The sequence below is a fragment of the Pelecanus crispus genome, chromosome 13, assembly GCF_030463565.1.
Source record: "Pelecanus crispus isolate bPelCri1 chromosome 13, bPelCri1.pri, whole genome shotgun sequence".
NCBI classification, from domain to species: Eukaryota; Metazoa; Chordata; class Aves; order Pelecaniformes; family Pelecanidae; genus Pelecanus; species Pelecanus crispus.
Genome location: NC_134655.1, coordinates 467580 through 483975, shown reverse-complemented (window position 1 = coordinate 483975; position 16396 = coordinate 467580). Strand labels below are relative to the sequence as shown.

At 55.6% G+C, this 16396-nt stretch overlaps 1 protein-coding gene across 3 annotated transcripts in view; it reads right to left on the bottom strand.

Moving 5' to 3' along the window:
• MID2 (midline 2) overlaps positions 1–16396 on the bottom strand; it is a 91886-nt gene that overhangs the window by 34475 nt on the left and 41015 nt on the right. For 2 of the 3 annotated variants that reach the window (XM_075720823.1, XM_075720824.1), the window contains exon 2: positions 2241–2336. In XM_075720823.1, coding sequence (XP_075576938.1) covers positions 2241–2336 — 96 coding nt within the window. Of the gene's footprint in view, positions 1–2240; positions 2337–4535; positions 4598–16396 lie in introns of all 3 variants that reach the window. The other variant, XM_075720822.1, reaches the window with a different exon arrangement.

The window sequence follows — 16396 nt, the reverse complement described above, 5'->3', positions numbered from 1 at the left end:
CGCCTCGGGACAGGCGCCCGCAGGGGATGATCCCTTCCAGCCTCCCAGCCTGGGACCCTCCACTTCCACATTCACGTCACGGAGCATTTGAGCGGCTCAGGGAAGAGCTGGATGAGAGAGGCTCTCCCAGGGTTTCTGCCCCGGCTAGCAGCAAATTACACAGCAAAATGGGAATACAGCAGCTGGAGGCAATGTCTGGAAATCCTCTTTTCACAGCAAAGGTCAGAAAAACACTCTCATGCTAATAGGAAAAGTAAAGCTGTGCCAAAGTGCTTAGGAGGAAAGAGACTCAAGCGAGCCTTGATTTCACCAGCAGGCTCAGCCTCATCAGCGTTGCTCTGGGTGCCTCACCGCGCAGAGGACCTTACCCGCCGAAAGAGCTTCCCTAAACCACACCTGACCCCCCCGTTATTCCCTTGGGAAGAGAAGTCCTCCTTACCAGCCCTGCTTCACCCAAGCCCTGCGGCAGACGTAGGCGCATCCTTCTCCAGCACGGAAGACGTGCCCGCAAACGCAGCGCAGCCCCGGCTCTCCGACGGTGGATGCAGTGCCCTGGGGAGCACCGGTGCCGGGAACGACAGCCCCCGTGCCCCGGGAGGGAGGGCTGCGTCGGAAAGCACCCGCCCCAGCCCTGCAGAGCGGAGGACCGTCTCAGGCGCTGCACACCCAGACCTTCCCGGTATCGCTGCCTGCACCTCTCGCCTCCAGGCCGACTGGAGCTGCTCGGCTTCGCCCCTGGGGTGGGGATCTGCTACAGGTGAGAGCACACCCCACCCACTAAATGCTTAGAGGCAGCTGTGGGGATTTGATTTATATTGCTTCGTTGCCAGCACTGCAGACACCCATTGCTTCCCTCCTCTCCATCAGGCTGTGGAGAGGACTTTTGCTCAACCCACCCCAGCACGGTGGGGTCCCACCCTCTCCTTCCCAGGAAGAAATGGTTAAAATATAATTAACACAGTACAAGCACCCTGCAGCTGAGAAGGACCCCTGGGACAGCTCCCACACCTGCCTGGGCAGATGCAGTTTTGGGACAAGCTGCAGTTACATGACCACAACTCCCTTCTTGGGCCGGCCAGTCCTGCTCCGTGGCTGCCCCGGCCGTGGCTGCTGCGTGCTGCTCCAACACCGCGCTGCAGGCACAACCAGCAATTTGCTTCCGGAGCGCTCGTCACTTTGACATTTAAGTGCTCTGCAAATATTAACTAGTCTACTTTAACAGCACCCCCAGGACAAGAAAGAGGAGGTGTAACTGGCCCAGAGTTTCATAGGGAATTTGAAGCACGGAGGCATCATGGTCAAAAGGATTTGTTGCTTCTGGGAGCGCAGCTGGAGATCATAGAATCACAGAATCGTTTAGGTTGGAAAAGCCCTTTAAGATCATCCAGTCCAACCATTAACCTACACTACCAAGTCCACACTAAACCAATCAAGGGTAGACCAGACTGAACCATGTCCCCAAGTGCCACCTCTGCCCCTTTTTTGAACACTTCCAGGGATGGGGACTCCCCCACCTCTCTGGGCAGCCTGTTCCAATGCTTGACCACCCTTTCCGTAAAGAAATTTTTCCTAATTTCCAACCTAAACCTCCCCTGGCGCAGCTTGAGCCCGTTTCCTCTCATAATGCCCCAGCTTCTGAAGGCAGGGTGCAGGCTATAGCATGCTGAGCATCCAAAGCAAACTCTCCCTAATGTCTTCCAGCTGCAGATGAGGTTTTCCAGTCCTTAGCCCCAGCAGATCCCACCTGTGCACCAAAGGAAATGGGAGCTGCTGGCAAAACTGCACCTGATTGCAGAAGGCAGCTATGAGAGGGGTAACTCCGCTTGCCCGCTCTCTGAGCACTGAGCTGTGTTTGCATGCTCGGTGTCACCCGGGCTTCAACCAAAAGCACCCCCCGGCCCCGTGCACAGAGCAGCCGGCGGGTCCTCCCTTCCTGGCCAGCCCAGCAGCCTGTGTCTCTTCCCAGTGGCTCCCAGTCACGCCACCCTCTCCTTCAGACCCTACAGACCCCTGGGATCCATCATCTGGGACTAAACTCTCCGGAACAATTCAGCCTCAACAAAGCCTCCCGCTAGCCCCTCGGCATCAGTGACGCTTCCCACCACGCACTCATCGCTGCTCCCAGGGCAGCCCCCGGAGACAGGACACAGGAGCAATCCCAGGCATCCCGTCAGTCAAGCCGGGAGCTTCCCGGTGCACCTTCCCCATCGCCCCCCGGTCCCCCGACCGCTCTCACCAACCTCCACTTGCTGGCAGATCTGTATCAGCTTGGCCATCTGGTTTTCCAGTTCACTGTTGCGTTTAACCAGGTTGGTGAGATTCGTCTCCAGGGTTTGCTGCGAGTCCGGAAATGGGAGAGGAGAAAGAGAAAAAACCAAAAAGATCAGCAAAGCCGGAGGACTGTCCCCAGTCCCCCATTAGCCACCAAGACCATTTGCCACCCAACACGCTGCCTGAGGGAGCAACAACTTGAATAACTTTGGGCAAAGGCTCTTGGGTTTCCTGGCAGCTCCTGCCCGCACTGCTGGGTTGTGCGAGTGCTCGGCCCAAGACGGGGGGGCCACCGAGCCCGGCACTGCGGTGGCCCCGAGGAGGTCACCAGCCGGAGGGGCCAGTGTGGGTGTCTGCCCTTTGCGGCTCCTTTCTGGAGATGGTTTGAGATGCTGGGGTGGGTTGTGTTCCCGCAGCAAAGCTGAGTTTCTCCTGTGTTCCCTGGAAAACCTTATGGGCAGCCGGAAAAACATCAGGAGTATCTGAGTTTCTTAAAAATGTTCTCAAAACCAGCCACTGCTGCTGAACCCTCTGACAAGGTGGGAGAGACTGAACGCGCCGCTCCCTGCGTTTCTACCAGGAAAGAAGGCAGCACGGCTATTTTTGTTGCCAGTGTTGTTTTGCACATGGTAAGGAAGCCAAACAAGAGCCTGCTGAACCATCAGAGGGGGATTTCTCTCCTTTGCAAAGCATCTCCGCTGCAGCGACGCCGGCACAGGCGGGGAGAGCAACGTGGCAGCTCCAGACCGAGCCGCGGGGACAGCTCGCTCCGCGCAGGCAGCCTCTGCCAAGGGGGGGCCGGAACGCGCCCCCGCTCCTGCCAGGCTGCCCGCCGCTGCCAAAACCCGGCCGAGCTCGGCCGTTCCCTCCCGCCGCGTCCCACCCTTTTATAAGAGTATAAAGAGCGGCTCTGCTTCGATGGCCAGCCAGGACGCCTGCCCGCTCCGAATGAATCGCCGCTATTTTCCACCCCTGCTCTCCCCTCCTCATTCTCTGTCGGTACCGGAGATAAAAAGCCCCCGGGAGAAGGCTGTGGTCCCCACCACAAGCTGCCTGCGTTCCCCTTCCCAGCTCCCCGGCCACGCTGCCTTTCGCTCGCGGGAACGGATCACCGCCGGCGGATCGCAAGCCACGCGGCGCGGGGATGCCCGGGGAGCGCCGTCTGTTTTGGCACCCGCAGGCTGCAATATTCACGGAGCAGAAGGCGATCCAGCGGAGCGCGGAGAAAGAGCCCGTTTGAAAAGATTTCAGTATCCGTGGACACACAGTGGACTCGTATTTTCTCGGACATCAATAATTTAAGTGACACCGCATTTCCATTAAAATATGCAGCTCCACAAAGAGGAAATGTTTTATAACAAAGTGCTCACTACCTGTTGCAACGTTTGTCGGGAAAATGATATCCTATTAATATTTTAAACTTCAGGGCTGGAAGAGGATCCCTGCAGTGTTTTATTCATCCTCAGCTAGAAACGGCAGTCCGAGGCTTTCATCGAGACTCCAGCATAGCCATAAACACGGCCCTTCTCTGCACGCACAGATAATTTGGGGGCTAGTTAGCCAAGAGAACTTGAATCATAGTCATGAAGCACAGGCAAAGCATTCATTCCTGAAAAACCACTGGCTCCCAAAATACTCCGAGCTCGTTTGCAATCCTGCAAATTGCTAGCCAACAGCGGGTGAAGCAGAACACAGAAACAGGCTTGAAAAATGAAATAAAACCCAGGGTGCCTTCATTAAGTGGAAAGTGCTTTGCACAACAATGCTGTATCGATAATGAAAAAGCCAGCTGCTAACAGTTCCTGCCACCCTCTTTCCTTATAGCTCAATATTATTAAACATAATTTGACTAAAGCATTGAACATTTAACTTGCTAATTATCTTCCTCATCACCACCTCGGCTGCACTGAAGTCACAGCTTTGAAATTGCAGCCGATCTGCTTTAATGTTCCAGGGCTGTTGATGGAGGGCAGGGAGGGGAGGGAAGGGAGACGAGCCCGAGATGCGCTCTTTGAGGCACACGAGTCCGAAACGCATATGCGGCATCCCCGGTTTTCCAGGGGACAGCATCACTCCTCCTCCGTCCATAAACACGCACAAAACCTGCCCCCGAGCACTCATCCCTTCATTAAGCGGACGCGGACGCTGCAGGGGTGCTGAAGCAGTCGGCGGTGCTTTACTCGCATTAAGGACGGCTCAAACAGCAAGCACCCTCTCTCGCTGCTCCCCGTCTTTGCAGGGCTTCCTTGGGAGGCACCTCTGACTGCTGCAAACCCTGCGCAGCACGTGGAAATGCAGATGGAACCATTTCCTTCTGCTTGATTTGCTGAAACAAATAAAATATACTAGAAGCTTTGATTACACCAGCTGGTTATTTGGTAGGTATATATGAATTACAGCAATTATAGGGGTTGTTTTTTAATTGCATTGTAACATGCTCACAATTCCCCCAAACATTAACCTTCTGGCCTGAAATAGCGAAGAGTTCATTTCTCTACAGTTGGGAAGAGAAGTGAGAAAAAGAGATAAAAAGGAGCCACCACCATGTCCTTGAGCAGAAGTCATTGGCGCTCAGTGAGGTGAAGGGGCCGGGTGGCCCAGGGGATGGAAACGCGTTTGCCCGCGGACAGCAAAACTGGAGAGGAAGAGTGCACGGCCACGGTCGCTGTGGGAAAGCAGCCGAGCCTTTCCCAGCCGGAGCTGGTTGCGGCCGCACAGCTCGCAAAACACCCTGCCGGGAGCACACCCTCTCCGGCAGCGCAGCGGCTGCACCCCACTTCCCTGCAGGTGACCAGATGCAAAATAAATATATTTGGCACCCAACCAAAGGCGCTGAAGATCACGGCACTGATGGGCAAGCACTGGTGTTCATATTTTATTTAGTAACGTGCACAATGAGCAACAACAACTCAATTTTCCTTTTTCTCCAAATATCGAACAAGCGATTGAACTAAATGTGGATTTCTCTATTGCTGTTTGAAGACAGCATCAAGGTTGGGGGCTCAAGGCAACCTTAGGAATTACAAATATTAGGCTTCCTCCTGGTCCGCTGTCCTTTGCCAAACACGACCCTGCCTGCAGCCGGCAGGAGCGCATCCTGCACCGGGAAAGGCAGCCGGCCTCGTGGTTTAACCAGCTGGGAGACGGGTGCAGAGCGGCCCGTGAGCCCCAAGCAGGCTGGCCGGGCACAGGGTCCCCGCTGAGCCGCTCCGGAGCATCACACAGACCCGGCTGGAGCCGCCGGCTGAGGGGGGCTCCGATTCCCACGGGCTTCGAGCCACGCGAGCCGCGGGTCTTCTCCACCAGCGGGAACCCCTGGGCGCGGGACAGGAGAACCCGGAGCGCCCTGCAGCTGGGGAAAGCCTCAGACACGGGAGCACGAAGGCTACCGGAGGCATGGGGGCTTTTGCTGCTGCTGGTCCGTGCTGGCGTTAACTCGCGAGCAGCCTGTGCGCTGCTCCGACGGGCGAGGGCTCAGCGAGCCTGGCGAGATGGCGCGGGAGGGTGTCATTTGGCTCTGCCTTATTACAGGACCAGCTTTCCACATTTATCTTCATGCAAAGGCAGCCAAAACCGGAGAGTGTTTACTTTCAGTGAGTTATTCAGGGCTTTTTTCATTGCCCTTGTTCATTTATAATTGCTTTCAATAAAGGACGCGGGTCCCTGCCCTGCTCCCTCCACGTACCACAAACGCAAACCACATGTGCATCCATAAACACACATGCACGCACACACGCACGAAAGTCAAACCAGCTGCGAAATGCTTCCCCACACGCCCGCTGGCCGGCCCCGACCTCCGGGGCTGCAAAGCGGCAGGAAAACGGGTCGCTGGGTGCCTACCACCATTCCCCAGCTTCACCAGAACGATGCAGGGGAAGGGCACCGGCGGCAGCTGGGTGGGATTTCTGCCGGGCTGAGGCCGCACAGCCAAGCCCTCGGCGGCTGAGATGTGCTGTCAGGTCTCCTGGCACGGGGAAGGATGCTGCTGGGTGTCCTCTGCCCAATCTGGAGCAGCGCAGGCAAGCCAGATGCCACCAGTACCTCGCCCAGGGCATCCAGAGTCTGCCACGACCGCTCCTGTGGGAGCTGGTCAGCATTTAAAACCAAAATCAAAGTTCTTGATGGCATCACTGCAGCTGCAAAGCCGCTGGAGCAATAGAAAACCCACACCCGTGTCCCTGTTGCTGGCCAAAAGGCTGCTTTGCGCTGAGCTTCTGCCCCAGGCACCCGCCGGCTTCGTGGGGATGAGGAACGCCGGCGCGGCTCCTCCTCGCAAGCAGCAAGCCGGCCTGGGCTAGCTGCAGCCAGCTCCCACCGGGGTCGGTTCCGACCCTGTTTGCCTGGCCCCAAGGTGCATTTTGGGGAAGGAGGCTGACGGGGCGGTCGTGCAGCATCCTCCCAGCCTCACGAACGACAGCCGCCTCTGCGCTGCCAAACCGAAAACCTGGGTGCCGGCGAGCACAGCACAAAGCAGGCTCTTCTCCGTGGCCATGGCGGGTCCGGAGCCCCGGCCCTGCTCCCGTGCCGGCAGACGCTCCCGCTCCCATCTCCCCTCCCCGCCAGGCAGTGAGGGTGCAGGGCCCACCCGCTACTTACCACCGTCAACCCTGGCAGCGACACGTCCCTTTGAGATGATGCTTATAGCCAATTCCCAGCCCCCAGGGGAAAAAGAAAAAAAATCAGGGGGAAAATATGATAAGCAGGTCAGCTGCCTGCCTTTGCTAAAAGGATTTCCCCAAACAATAGGACAAGTGACAGCAAGACACAACTGAGCCGCCGAGCGGCTCCCGCGCCGCTCCTGCCTTGTGACACTAATGCATTTTAAGTCGCTTTGCGGCAAAACGTACTGAGCAAAAGCTGCAACAAACCGCCAGCTTTCAGTGCCTGGCGTCACCCTAACCAGCAGAGCTGACCTAGAAAATCAAGCGCTTTGCTCCGGCGAGGTTCTGACGGTGTTTCTAATTGAGCTGCAGAGAGTCCGGAGCAGGAGCCCTGAGCCCGAGCGGCTCTGGCAGCTGTGCCACCTGCACAGGGGGGACAGGGACCGAGGGGAAGCACTTGACCGACAGACGAGGATGCACCTGAGGGTGCAATTCAGTGCGCTGCAAAGACGACTTGGACTGGATGATCTTAAAGGTCTTTTCCAACCTAAAGGATTCTATGATTCTATGATCCCCCTCCACGTCCCCTGCCCAGTCAGAGCAATTAGGAGCCACCGAGAATGTGTTTATCAGGTTTAAACCCTGATGAGTTTTCAGGTTTAAACCCTGACCAGCTCCTTCTACGCTCACCTTCGTGATGGCTTGGGACGCGGCTCCGGAGGAAAGCTCCCCCGCGGGGAGCAGGGCCGGTGGCTGGGGTGCAGGGGGCACGGTGGCGGGCGTGCCACGGCACAGGGCTCCCCACCACCTCCACCCGAGCAGCACCACGAGTCCCGCGGTGGGAGCCACCTGCGCCGCCCCGGCATGCGGTGCTCAAGCAACGTCCCTGGTCCCCAGCCGGGAGTCCTGGGGGTCCCCAGCCGGGAGCCCTGGGGGTCCCCAGCCCGGAGTCCTGGGGGTCCCCAGCCCATCCTCCTCACCCCACGCACAGCAAGCACCGAGTTATCTCAGCCCAGCAAGAGCTGGGGCTGGATCCTGCTCTCAGTGGGGCAAATCCACCAGTTCGGTGGCCACGCTCCAATTTGCAGTGAGATAAAAGAGAGGAGGAATCAGCCCGCAGCCCAGAGGAGCTTTGCTGGGCTGAGCGGGGACACGGGTGCAGAGGGAGGGCAGGCAGGATCAGGAATAAGTGCTCCTCCACGCAGCACTTCAACGCGGACTGCGTTAGCACATACTGTATCTAGTGTCTCCTTGGGAATTTAAATTTAGGAGAGAAAAATAGAAGAAGAAAAAACCCAAGTAAACAGGGCTAACTGAATGTAAAATTTGCAGCTGTTTGTTGTGCCACTGCCTCATTAGCACATATTGGATTTGCATCTTATCGGCTCCTCTTGAGCATCTTTTGGACTGAGCTCATCAGCACTGCTTGAACTCGTCCAATTACGGGGAGCAAATCCCTCTTCTGTCTTGCCTCATGGGAGATAACAAAACACCCTGGGTTTGCAACGCCGTCCCTCCCCGCGCCGGCCGGGCTTGCCCATACCCCCACATCCCCCCCGCGGGACACGATTACAGGCGCAGCAGGATCCCAGCAGCTCTGACGCTTAATTACTGGATGGTCCCAAAACCAGCCTAACGAGAGCAGATGAACCTGTGCAGAAATCCGCTTAACCACCAAAGCAGCAACGTCTTATTTACTCCTCCTTCCCACGGCAGCGCTGCCACAGGGCTCGCGCGTGGCTCCATCCCTTCACCCTTCGGCGCATCCGCAGGGCTCCTCATCCCTCCATCGCTGCAAAGGACGAGGAAGCGACACACTGACTGCCACGAGGCTCTGAGCTTGACTTGTTTCCCCACCAGTTTTCCAGAGCTCCTGACCAGGCACCGCCGAGCGCAGCCGGACTCGGCGCAGCTCTCCTCCAGCAGCACGGGCAGGGAGGCAGCGCCCGGCTCTTGCAGGCAGCTGGATCATGCATTGGTTTCTTTTTATTTCTAGCAGTATCTAACAAGCACTGCTTTGGCCGCTGGCTTGCAACATCTAGAGCTTCTTGCCACAGAGGATGCAAGTCCATCGCTGAAGGAGGGACAGGGAATTGCCACTCCGATGCTTGCTGGAGAAAGTGCCCAGTGGGGCAATCAAATGTCCTGATGTCTCCGAAACAGGAGACGCCCAGGTTAGCTGGGAGCTAAATACCAGCAGCTGGAGCATGCAACCAAAGGGGCGACCCCTCCGCCGGCTCACAGAGGTGCTGCCCGGGCCGTGCCATGGGGCATCGCCCGGGGCACGCCGGAGCAGAGCCTGCGCTGGCAGGGACCTCCCTGGGATGCTCCCGCCCCTATCCCAAGCCCTCATTTTGTTAAGAAAGGCTGCCAGGGGCTCCTCTCGCCAGGCTCCCTCTAAATGAGAAGCGCATTTCCTCCAAGGGGAGGCAGCCAGGCTTCTCCAAACCCATCACCTAAGGAGACAGTAAGGTTTTTTCACCCTTCACATAATTGCGGTGGTTTTTACTGCTCTGGATGTCGGTGCTGCAGGTGATTTCTCTCAGCAGCTCCCCCAGGGCCTGGCTACACATCAAGGTAAAAGTCTTCATTAGAGCCCAAATTACCCTACCCCATTGGTAGGGAGGGAAGCGCTCCTTGCCCGACACATGCACGCAGGCACGCGATCGCATGCCTGATGGAGCTTAAGAGCAGCAACATCAAAAGGTCGGCTGATTCGGAGACCCGCAGCCCCCCTGTGACCTGCCCTGAGCCACACGCCAGCAGCCGGAGGGGTGGGAAGGGTCTGCAGCCCGGAGGAAGGCACTGAGCAGAGCAAGCGGGTGCTCCCGGGCAGGGAGGAGAGCTTTCTGCCCGCAGATGTGCTTACCCAAAAAGCAACATGCTTCCGACACATCGTCCATCCCTAATAGAAAGGTGTCCTGGTTTCGGCTGGGACAGAGTTAGTTTTCTTCCTAGTAGCAGGCATAGTGCCGTGGTTTGGATTTAGTAGGAGAATAACGCTGATAACACGCTGATGGTTCAGTTGTTTCTCAGCACTGCTTATGCCAGTCAAGGGCTTTCCAGCTTCCCCTGCTCTGCCAGGGGCACAAGGAGCTGGGAGGGGGCACAGCCAGGCCAGCTGACCCCAACTGCCCCAAGGGCCATTCCATACCATCCGGCGTCATGGGCAGTATGGAAACTGGGGGGGTTGGCCGGGGAGCAGCGATCGCTGCTCGGGGACGGGCTGGGCATCGGTCGGCGGGTGGGGAGCAATTGCATTGGGCAGCACTTGCTTTGGATATCATTATTATTATTATATTATTATTATATTATTATATTATTACTATTATTTTATTATTATATTATTATTATATTGGGGGCCAGGCGTGCAAACACACGAGCAAGCTTCCCTCATCTGGCTCCGCTCACCTCCGCTCTCCCTTCCCCGGCTGGCCCCTCGCGCCGGCAAGACCCCGCCAACCTCCACCCCACGGGTGGGACACCTCCGCTGGCAGGATCACAGCTACCTTTCACAGCTCTTGGAGATGGAAGCTCCTGGAAAAGAGACCTTAACACTGACATGATCCAGGATATTGCACTACAAAGGTTTGCAGGCTCCAAAGCACCTCCCGGAGCTTTCCCCCAAGGCGCAACAGCTTTGCCAGGGCTCCCTCTGCCAGTGACCATCCTTGCCTACCAGGACAGCACCTCCCACCAACGTCCAGCTGCATAATTGCACCGACGCGTCTTTCTGAAGCCCGCCACGCCCCTCCTAGAGCTCAGCCCTCTGAACGTGGCAAGCGCAAGACCTCAGCACGGTCTCACAGCCGCCAGGTCTGGGACCGCTCCTGAGCATCGCTCCGTCCCTGTGGCACACCTTCGCATGTCATGGGGACACGACCGAAGCGCATCCTCAACTACGGCGGAGATTTCAGCTTGTACCAACACACACACGTACGCATGCAGGGCTGCTGTCTTCTTAAGGTACATCTGGTTTCTCAACTAAAGAAACGAGAGGAAAACAAATGGCCTGGGTAAAACTCGCTGCCTGTCAACGGGAGCAAGCCAGGGTCACGCTCGCCTCCTCCCAGACACTCGCCCTTTGGCCTCGCTTCCCCAGGAACACCACCAAAATGTTTCTGCTCCTACAGAAAGGCAACCTGAGGAACGGGGTGGGGAGAGCACGCTAATTCTCCTATAAATCAAAGCTGTCCCGCGCAGTTCCAAGGGGGAAAGAAGAATCGCATGAAATGGTTTAATGTTGTCATTTCTCCAAAGCTGCTGATTAGTTGCAGGCTGGGTCTGAAGCATCGTTTTGGCAAGTTTTGCCGTCTGGCTGCTTAGCGTGCATCTCGAGGACTGACATTTCCCCCGTTTGCTCCTTCCGTCCCTGCGCTACTTAACAGAAAGAGGGGCTTTGCTTCCGAAAATATTCCTTCAGGCAAAGATCCTGTAAGAGGTCTCTGTGGAGATCTATGTGAGGACACCTGCAAGCCCTTGGCACAAGCCATCCTCCTCACCGCAGAGAGGAGAGGAATGGCTCACTGCTGATGGATAACCTCTTGCTGCTGGAGCCTGTCCACACAAGCGCATCTCCGAAGGAATGAGCTGTTCCCTGGCAAGCCGCGTTGATCCGTTTCCCCGGGTAAAGCGAGAAAAAGGACGAGAACAAGCCAGCTGACACCCCTCCCTGTTACGGGGCGACTAGACCTTCTCCTAGGTCATCGCAAGGCGTGAGGGCTCCAGCAGTAAGTCCACGCAACCGCAGCGCACGGAGGGGAAAGCCGGCCGAAGCACAGCACGTTCCTGCGGCGCCATGGGCAGCCTGCAGCACCTGGGCTTGCGTGGGAGCTCGTCCTGGGAGCTGGAGGGGGAAACCAGGAGCTGCCCAAAGGAGAGCTCGGCTGCCATGCTTCCACCAAATAAGCTTCCAGCAGAGGCTGGTTCACTTCATCCCAGTGACAAGTCGGCGCAGGGCACGGCACAGCAGCTTTTTGGGTGGTCTCTCTTCCACACCCTTCCTCACTGATGGAGACATCTTAGAATCATAGAATCGTGTAGGTTGGAAAAGCCCTTTAAGATCATCCAGTCCAACCATTAACCTACACTGACAAGTCTACTCTAAGCCAATCAAGGGTAGACTAGACTAAACCATGTCCCCAAGTGCCACCTCTGCCCGTTTTTTGAACACTTCCAGGGATGGGGACTCCCCCACCTCTCTGGGCAGCCTGTTCCAATTCTTGACCACTCTTTCCGTGAAGAAATTTTTCCTAATTTCCAACCTAAACCTCCCCCGGCGCAGCTTGAGCCCATTTCTTGTGCCAGATCTTGTTATGACGTCTGCTTCCAGGCTGCGGAGGGGCAGGGACAGCTCGCCTCCAAGACCCCAAACCCTCCGGCTGTCAGAGGGCACGCACCGAGGCGCGCGCTGCCCGACGGATGCGGGAGCACCGCAGCATCTCCCCCTGTTATCTGGCCGCCCGAGGCTGACCCCGCGGGTGGGATAAATACCGCCTGCCAGCCAGAGTGACAGCAGGCGTTGCAGGAGATCGGATAGCCTGAGGAGCGCATTTTAATGGTAACCTGCTTCCAGAGTCAGCCCTCCGCTACACGCTCCTTGATGGGTAAGATGGGCAGAGGACGCGCAGCAGCACTCACCTACCCGAAGGCTGCTGTTTGCACCTGCGCTGGTCGCCCGATTCCCGCTACGCTCCCCAGAAGCGACGCTCGCAAGCGGTTCGTCCCTGCGGTTTACTGCTGGAACAGAGCGGTGGAGCCACCCTGGAGCATTTGCTCCTCTCTCTGGATGTCAGGGTGGTCCCGATGGGCTGCTGCCACGCCGGAGGGCTGACCTCAGCCAAGACGGGGCTCCTCTCTGGCCACCCCAACTCGCAGTGCGACAGACCTCCAAAACATTAACAAGTTACAGATAAATCAAGCAGCCGGAAGCGTAAGAGTTACTGGTGGTACCAAAAAGCTTTGATTTCCAAGTCAGCTGTGAAGAGAGAAGCACGTGGGGACCAGGCTGGGCACAAAGGCTGGGGCAGCACAAGCCCCCCTGCACGTGCGTCGCTCGGAGAAGAGCCACGCTGCCGGCACAGCCCAGCAGTAGGTAGGCGTGCTCCTAGGAGCATCCCCGCAGCGCTAACGTGGAGCCGACGCCGGCTGAAAAACCCACCCACACAGCCAGAGCAGCATCGAGACCTTTGGCGCTGGTGCAGCCAGGTGGGACCCAGCACCCACAGCTTCGATCCACTTTTGGGCAGACCCCCACCATGGAGACGAGCCTGGACAAGGCGTCCCCCAGGGCTTTATCCTTGTGCCCAGCAAGGTCCACGAGCGCAGGTTACGGTCAAGGTTGGACATATCCCTTTGACCTTCCAGCCTGAAACCATCCAGCTACAAAAAGGCGCTAACGAGGCACTGCAGAGCTCGCTTAACGAACACTTCTGCAAATATATGGCAGAAATGCACACGGCTTATTTAGGTCCTTCAGTGTTTACGTCTTTTAATCTTTTCAAAGCAATTCTTCTACTACGGGATAATATCACGGGTTTCTGTATCATCGCAGCAGTGTTGAAAATTGTTTAAATATTTTATAAAATTCATCCTGACTGTGACAAGCCGGTTTTTATTCCTGAAGCCATCTAACCATTATCCGCTTGTTTGAGCTGTCCTATTTAAATACTCCGAGTCTTTACTCCCCAGTTCAGGCTGCATCCTTTTCAGCTTAAAAGAATGTGATTTTCAGACATCTTATTAAATTTGCTACATTTGATGTAAAAATTCCCAAGCTACCGTGAGTCCCGAGCTTCTTTGTTTATCTTCCACTATTTTTATTTATTCCTTTAAAAACACAGAGCCAAAGGAAAAGATTTCCACTGCTCCAAGCAATGTCTTTTTTCCAGGAATTTTCCTCTAGTGAGTAATTTCTACTTTCTCCCAGACCGGTACCAGGAGGTCCAGAGAGGTCGTTTTGTGATGCTCCGTTGCTGGTACCAGCAGCAGCTGCATGACCCAAGGGGTGGAAGGGCTGCTGGGGAACAAACCTGCCCGCCTTCCCCATCCCTGGGCCCGCACACGGGGACGGATTACGGCGAGCTAAAGGCGCCGGCCGCAGCCCCGGCAGTCCCTCCCCAGCCACGGTCCACCCACGCCAGCCCCAGAAATCCCCAGGGCTCGTCTCAGGAGAAACTCTGGAAGCAGCTCTGCTGTCCCCGCGGGAACCGAGCATCGCCTGCGTCCCTGCTTCACTGAGAAATCCCATCTCTCGGAAAAATAAACCATTAATAACGATTCTGTTTTATTCTGCCACACTTACGAAACCACAAAAATTGAGGAGAGAGGACAAAAAAAGAAAGACGACACTGCAGACGCCCACCTGCTCCTTCAGCCCTAATTCTTCAGCCTTCAGTCCTGTTGGGTTTCCGTCGCTCCCATACTGCAAAAGCGACTCCGGACCCGAGCACCCCCCCAGCGCGGTCGCCGGGACACGGCGCGGACGCGGCTCCGGGCTGGTTCCCGCAGCCACCGCGTCCCCGTGCGCATCTTCAGAAGCACGGCCCCAGCTCTGTCCACGCTCCCGTTTACAGCTCAGGGAGGTGTCATCAGACCTGGACAAGCGCTAGGGACTTTGAAACCTTTCTGTAGCTGCCTGCAGCTCTTTGTTTTCATCGCGGTTAGCTAAATTTATCATCCTTTCGGGTCATCATGCCAGAAAGCGCAAGCAGCCCCGGCAACGATGCTGAAAGCCCTCCCTGCGACGGTGCACAGGGACAGCATGCTTGAGACGAGCGTCTACCAGAAGGTTTGGCCAAACCAAATGTTTTCCATGGACTGAAATAAAAATTTAATTTCAGTTTTGACCCGCTCTAAAGGGGGAAGGGTAGGAATGAACTAACCGGACTTGGGTGGCTATAACATAACCTCGACAGCTGTACAAAGTGTTTGGGCTTCCCAAATTTTTAGTGGTGAGAAGCAGAAATCATTAATAAAAGACCAGTCTCCTGATGTGAGACATCAAAAAGGAGTTAAGCAAACGGTGCTTCAGAAGCCCCTCTCTCTCCGCTGATGAGAAAGGATATCCGACGGATTGGCTTGGATGCAAGCATCTCCAGCACACGCAACTCCAGGCTGGGAAGAGCAAACCCATCCAAAACCAATCAAAATTAGGAAAATTTAAAGTAATTTCAAAGTTCTTCCTCCTTCTTAAAAAGTCACAGGTAGGAAAATACCCCTGCAAAATGCTTCACTAGGAAAAAGGCGGGAACCTTCAAAACCAAGTGCTTTACCGTGTGCTTCTCCATTCCAGCTCTCCCTGAGCTCCGGGCGCTGAAGCATGCGGCCGCAGCACCCCAGCAAGTGTCTGTCCCCTTCCCTGCCTGTCATGCAGGTGACAGGATGACAAAATCTGACAGCTTGCTAGAAAACCGGCCTCACTTAACCAGAAAAGCAACAGCCTGATGATTTTTCTTGCTCGCTCTCTGGAGGTTGCAAGGGACCAAGCTCCCTTCACCTCTCAGAGATACTGCTGCAGGTCCCCGCATCAGAGACGGAGGGTTTGTGTGCTGGCAGCAATGCACATTCCTTCCTGAGATAGCCAGTGTTTTAAAGACACCTGAGGTGACCAAATCCCTCTTTGCAGGGCGTGCTAGACCTCCTACAGTCTGCGAGACCCCCGTGGGGTGGAAGGCTTACATGGTTCCATGCCCAGAGAGCTACACCAGCAGCATCTCACGAGCCAGACAGGGGAGAAACCCACCCGACACCGGGGTCAAGGTCAGGCTGAAGTTACATGCACAACCCTTGGAAGGCAGAGACTTCAAAGGGCTTGCAACAAATCACAGCCTATAATGTGGATGAACAACTTCAGACGTGGAGAAAGGATTAGAAAGCAGAATACACCAGGCATGCGGAGGACCCCTTCTGAATGCAAAGGAATAACCAGAGGACAAAGCTAACAACAGTGCAGCTCGACAATAGATCAGACCATGAGAAAACAGATCCTGCAAAGCCACTCTGCTTTACAGCTGAGGAAACACTGTCAGACATGAAACAGGAGTGGGACTGTAGCTAGCAGTACCCTGTTACCATTGGCTTTGAAGCCAAAAGTGAACAAAACTCCTTTCAGAGTATAAAAGATAGACAACACAGCTTCATTCCCATAAATATGTATGTCCTTGTGGAAAAAACAACTGGTGGAACAGAAGATGCATCCTTTGAAGGATTTATGTGAATAGATGGTAGGCAAAGACAAAGAACAACATAAAAGTTGCCCTTAGAAGCCGCCCTGAAAAGGAAGGGAAGGGAAGGTGGGTGGAAACCAACTCCAGCGAGCATGAGTCTTCATGGGTTCACTAATGATAGTGCAATTATGTTAACTACTCTTGCTGCAGATAATGGTATGGCTATGAAGAGCCCTTAAGAATATTCCTAAGGGTATGTGAGAATCTCATGCACAGATGGGGTTTCCAGGAAAAAAAGCCTGACAAATACTGATCTGAGGCACACGGGGAGCATCAGAATAGCAGGAGACTAAGTGT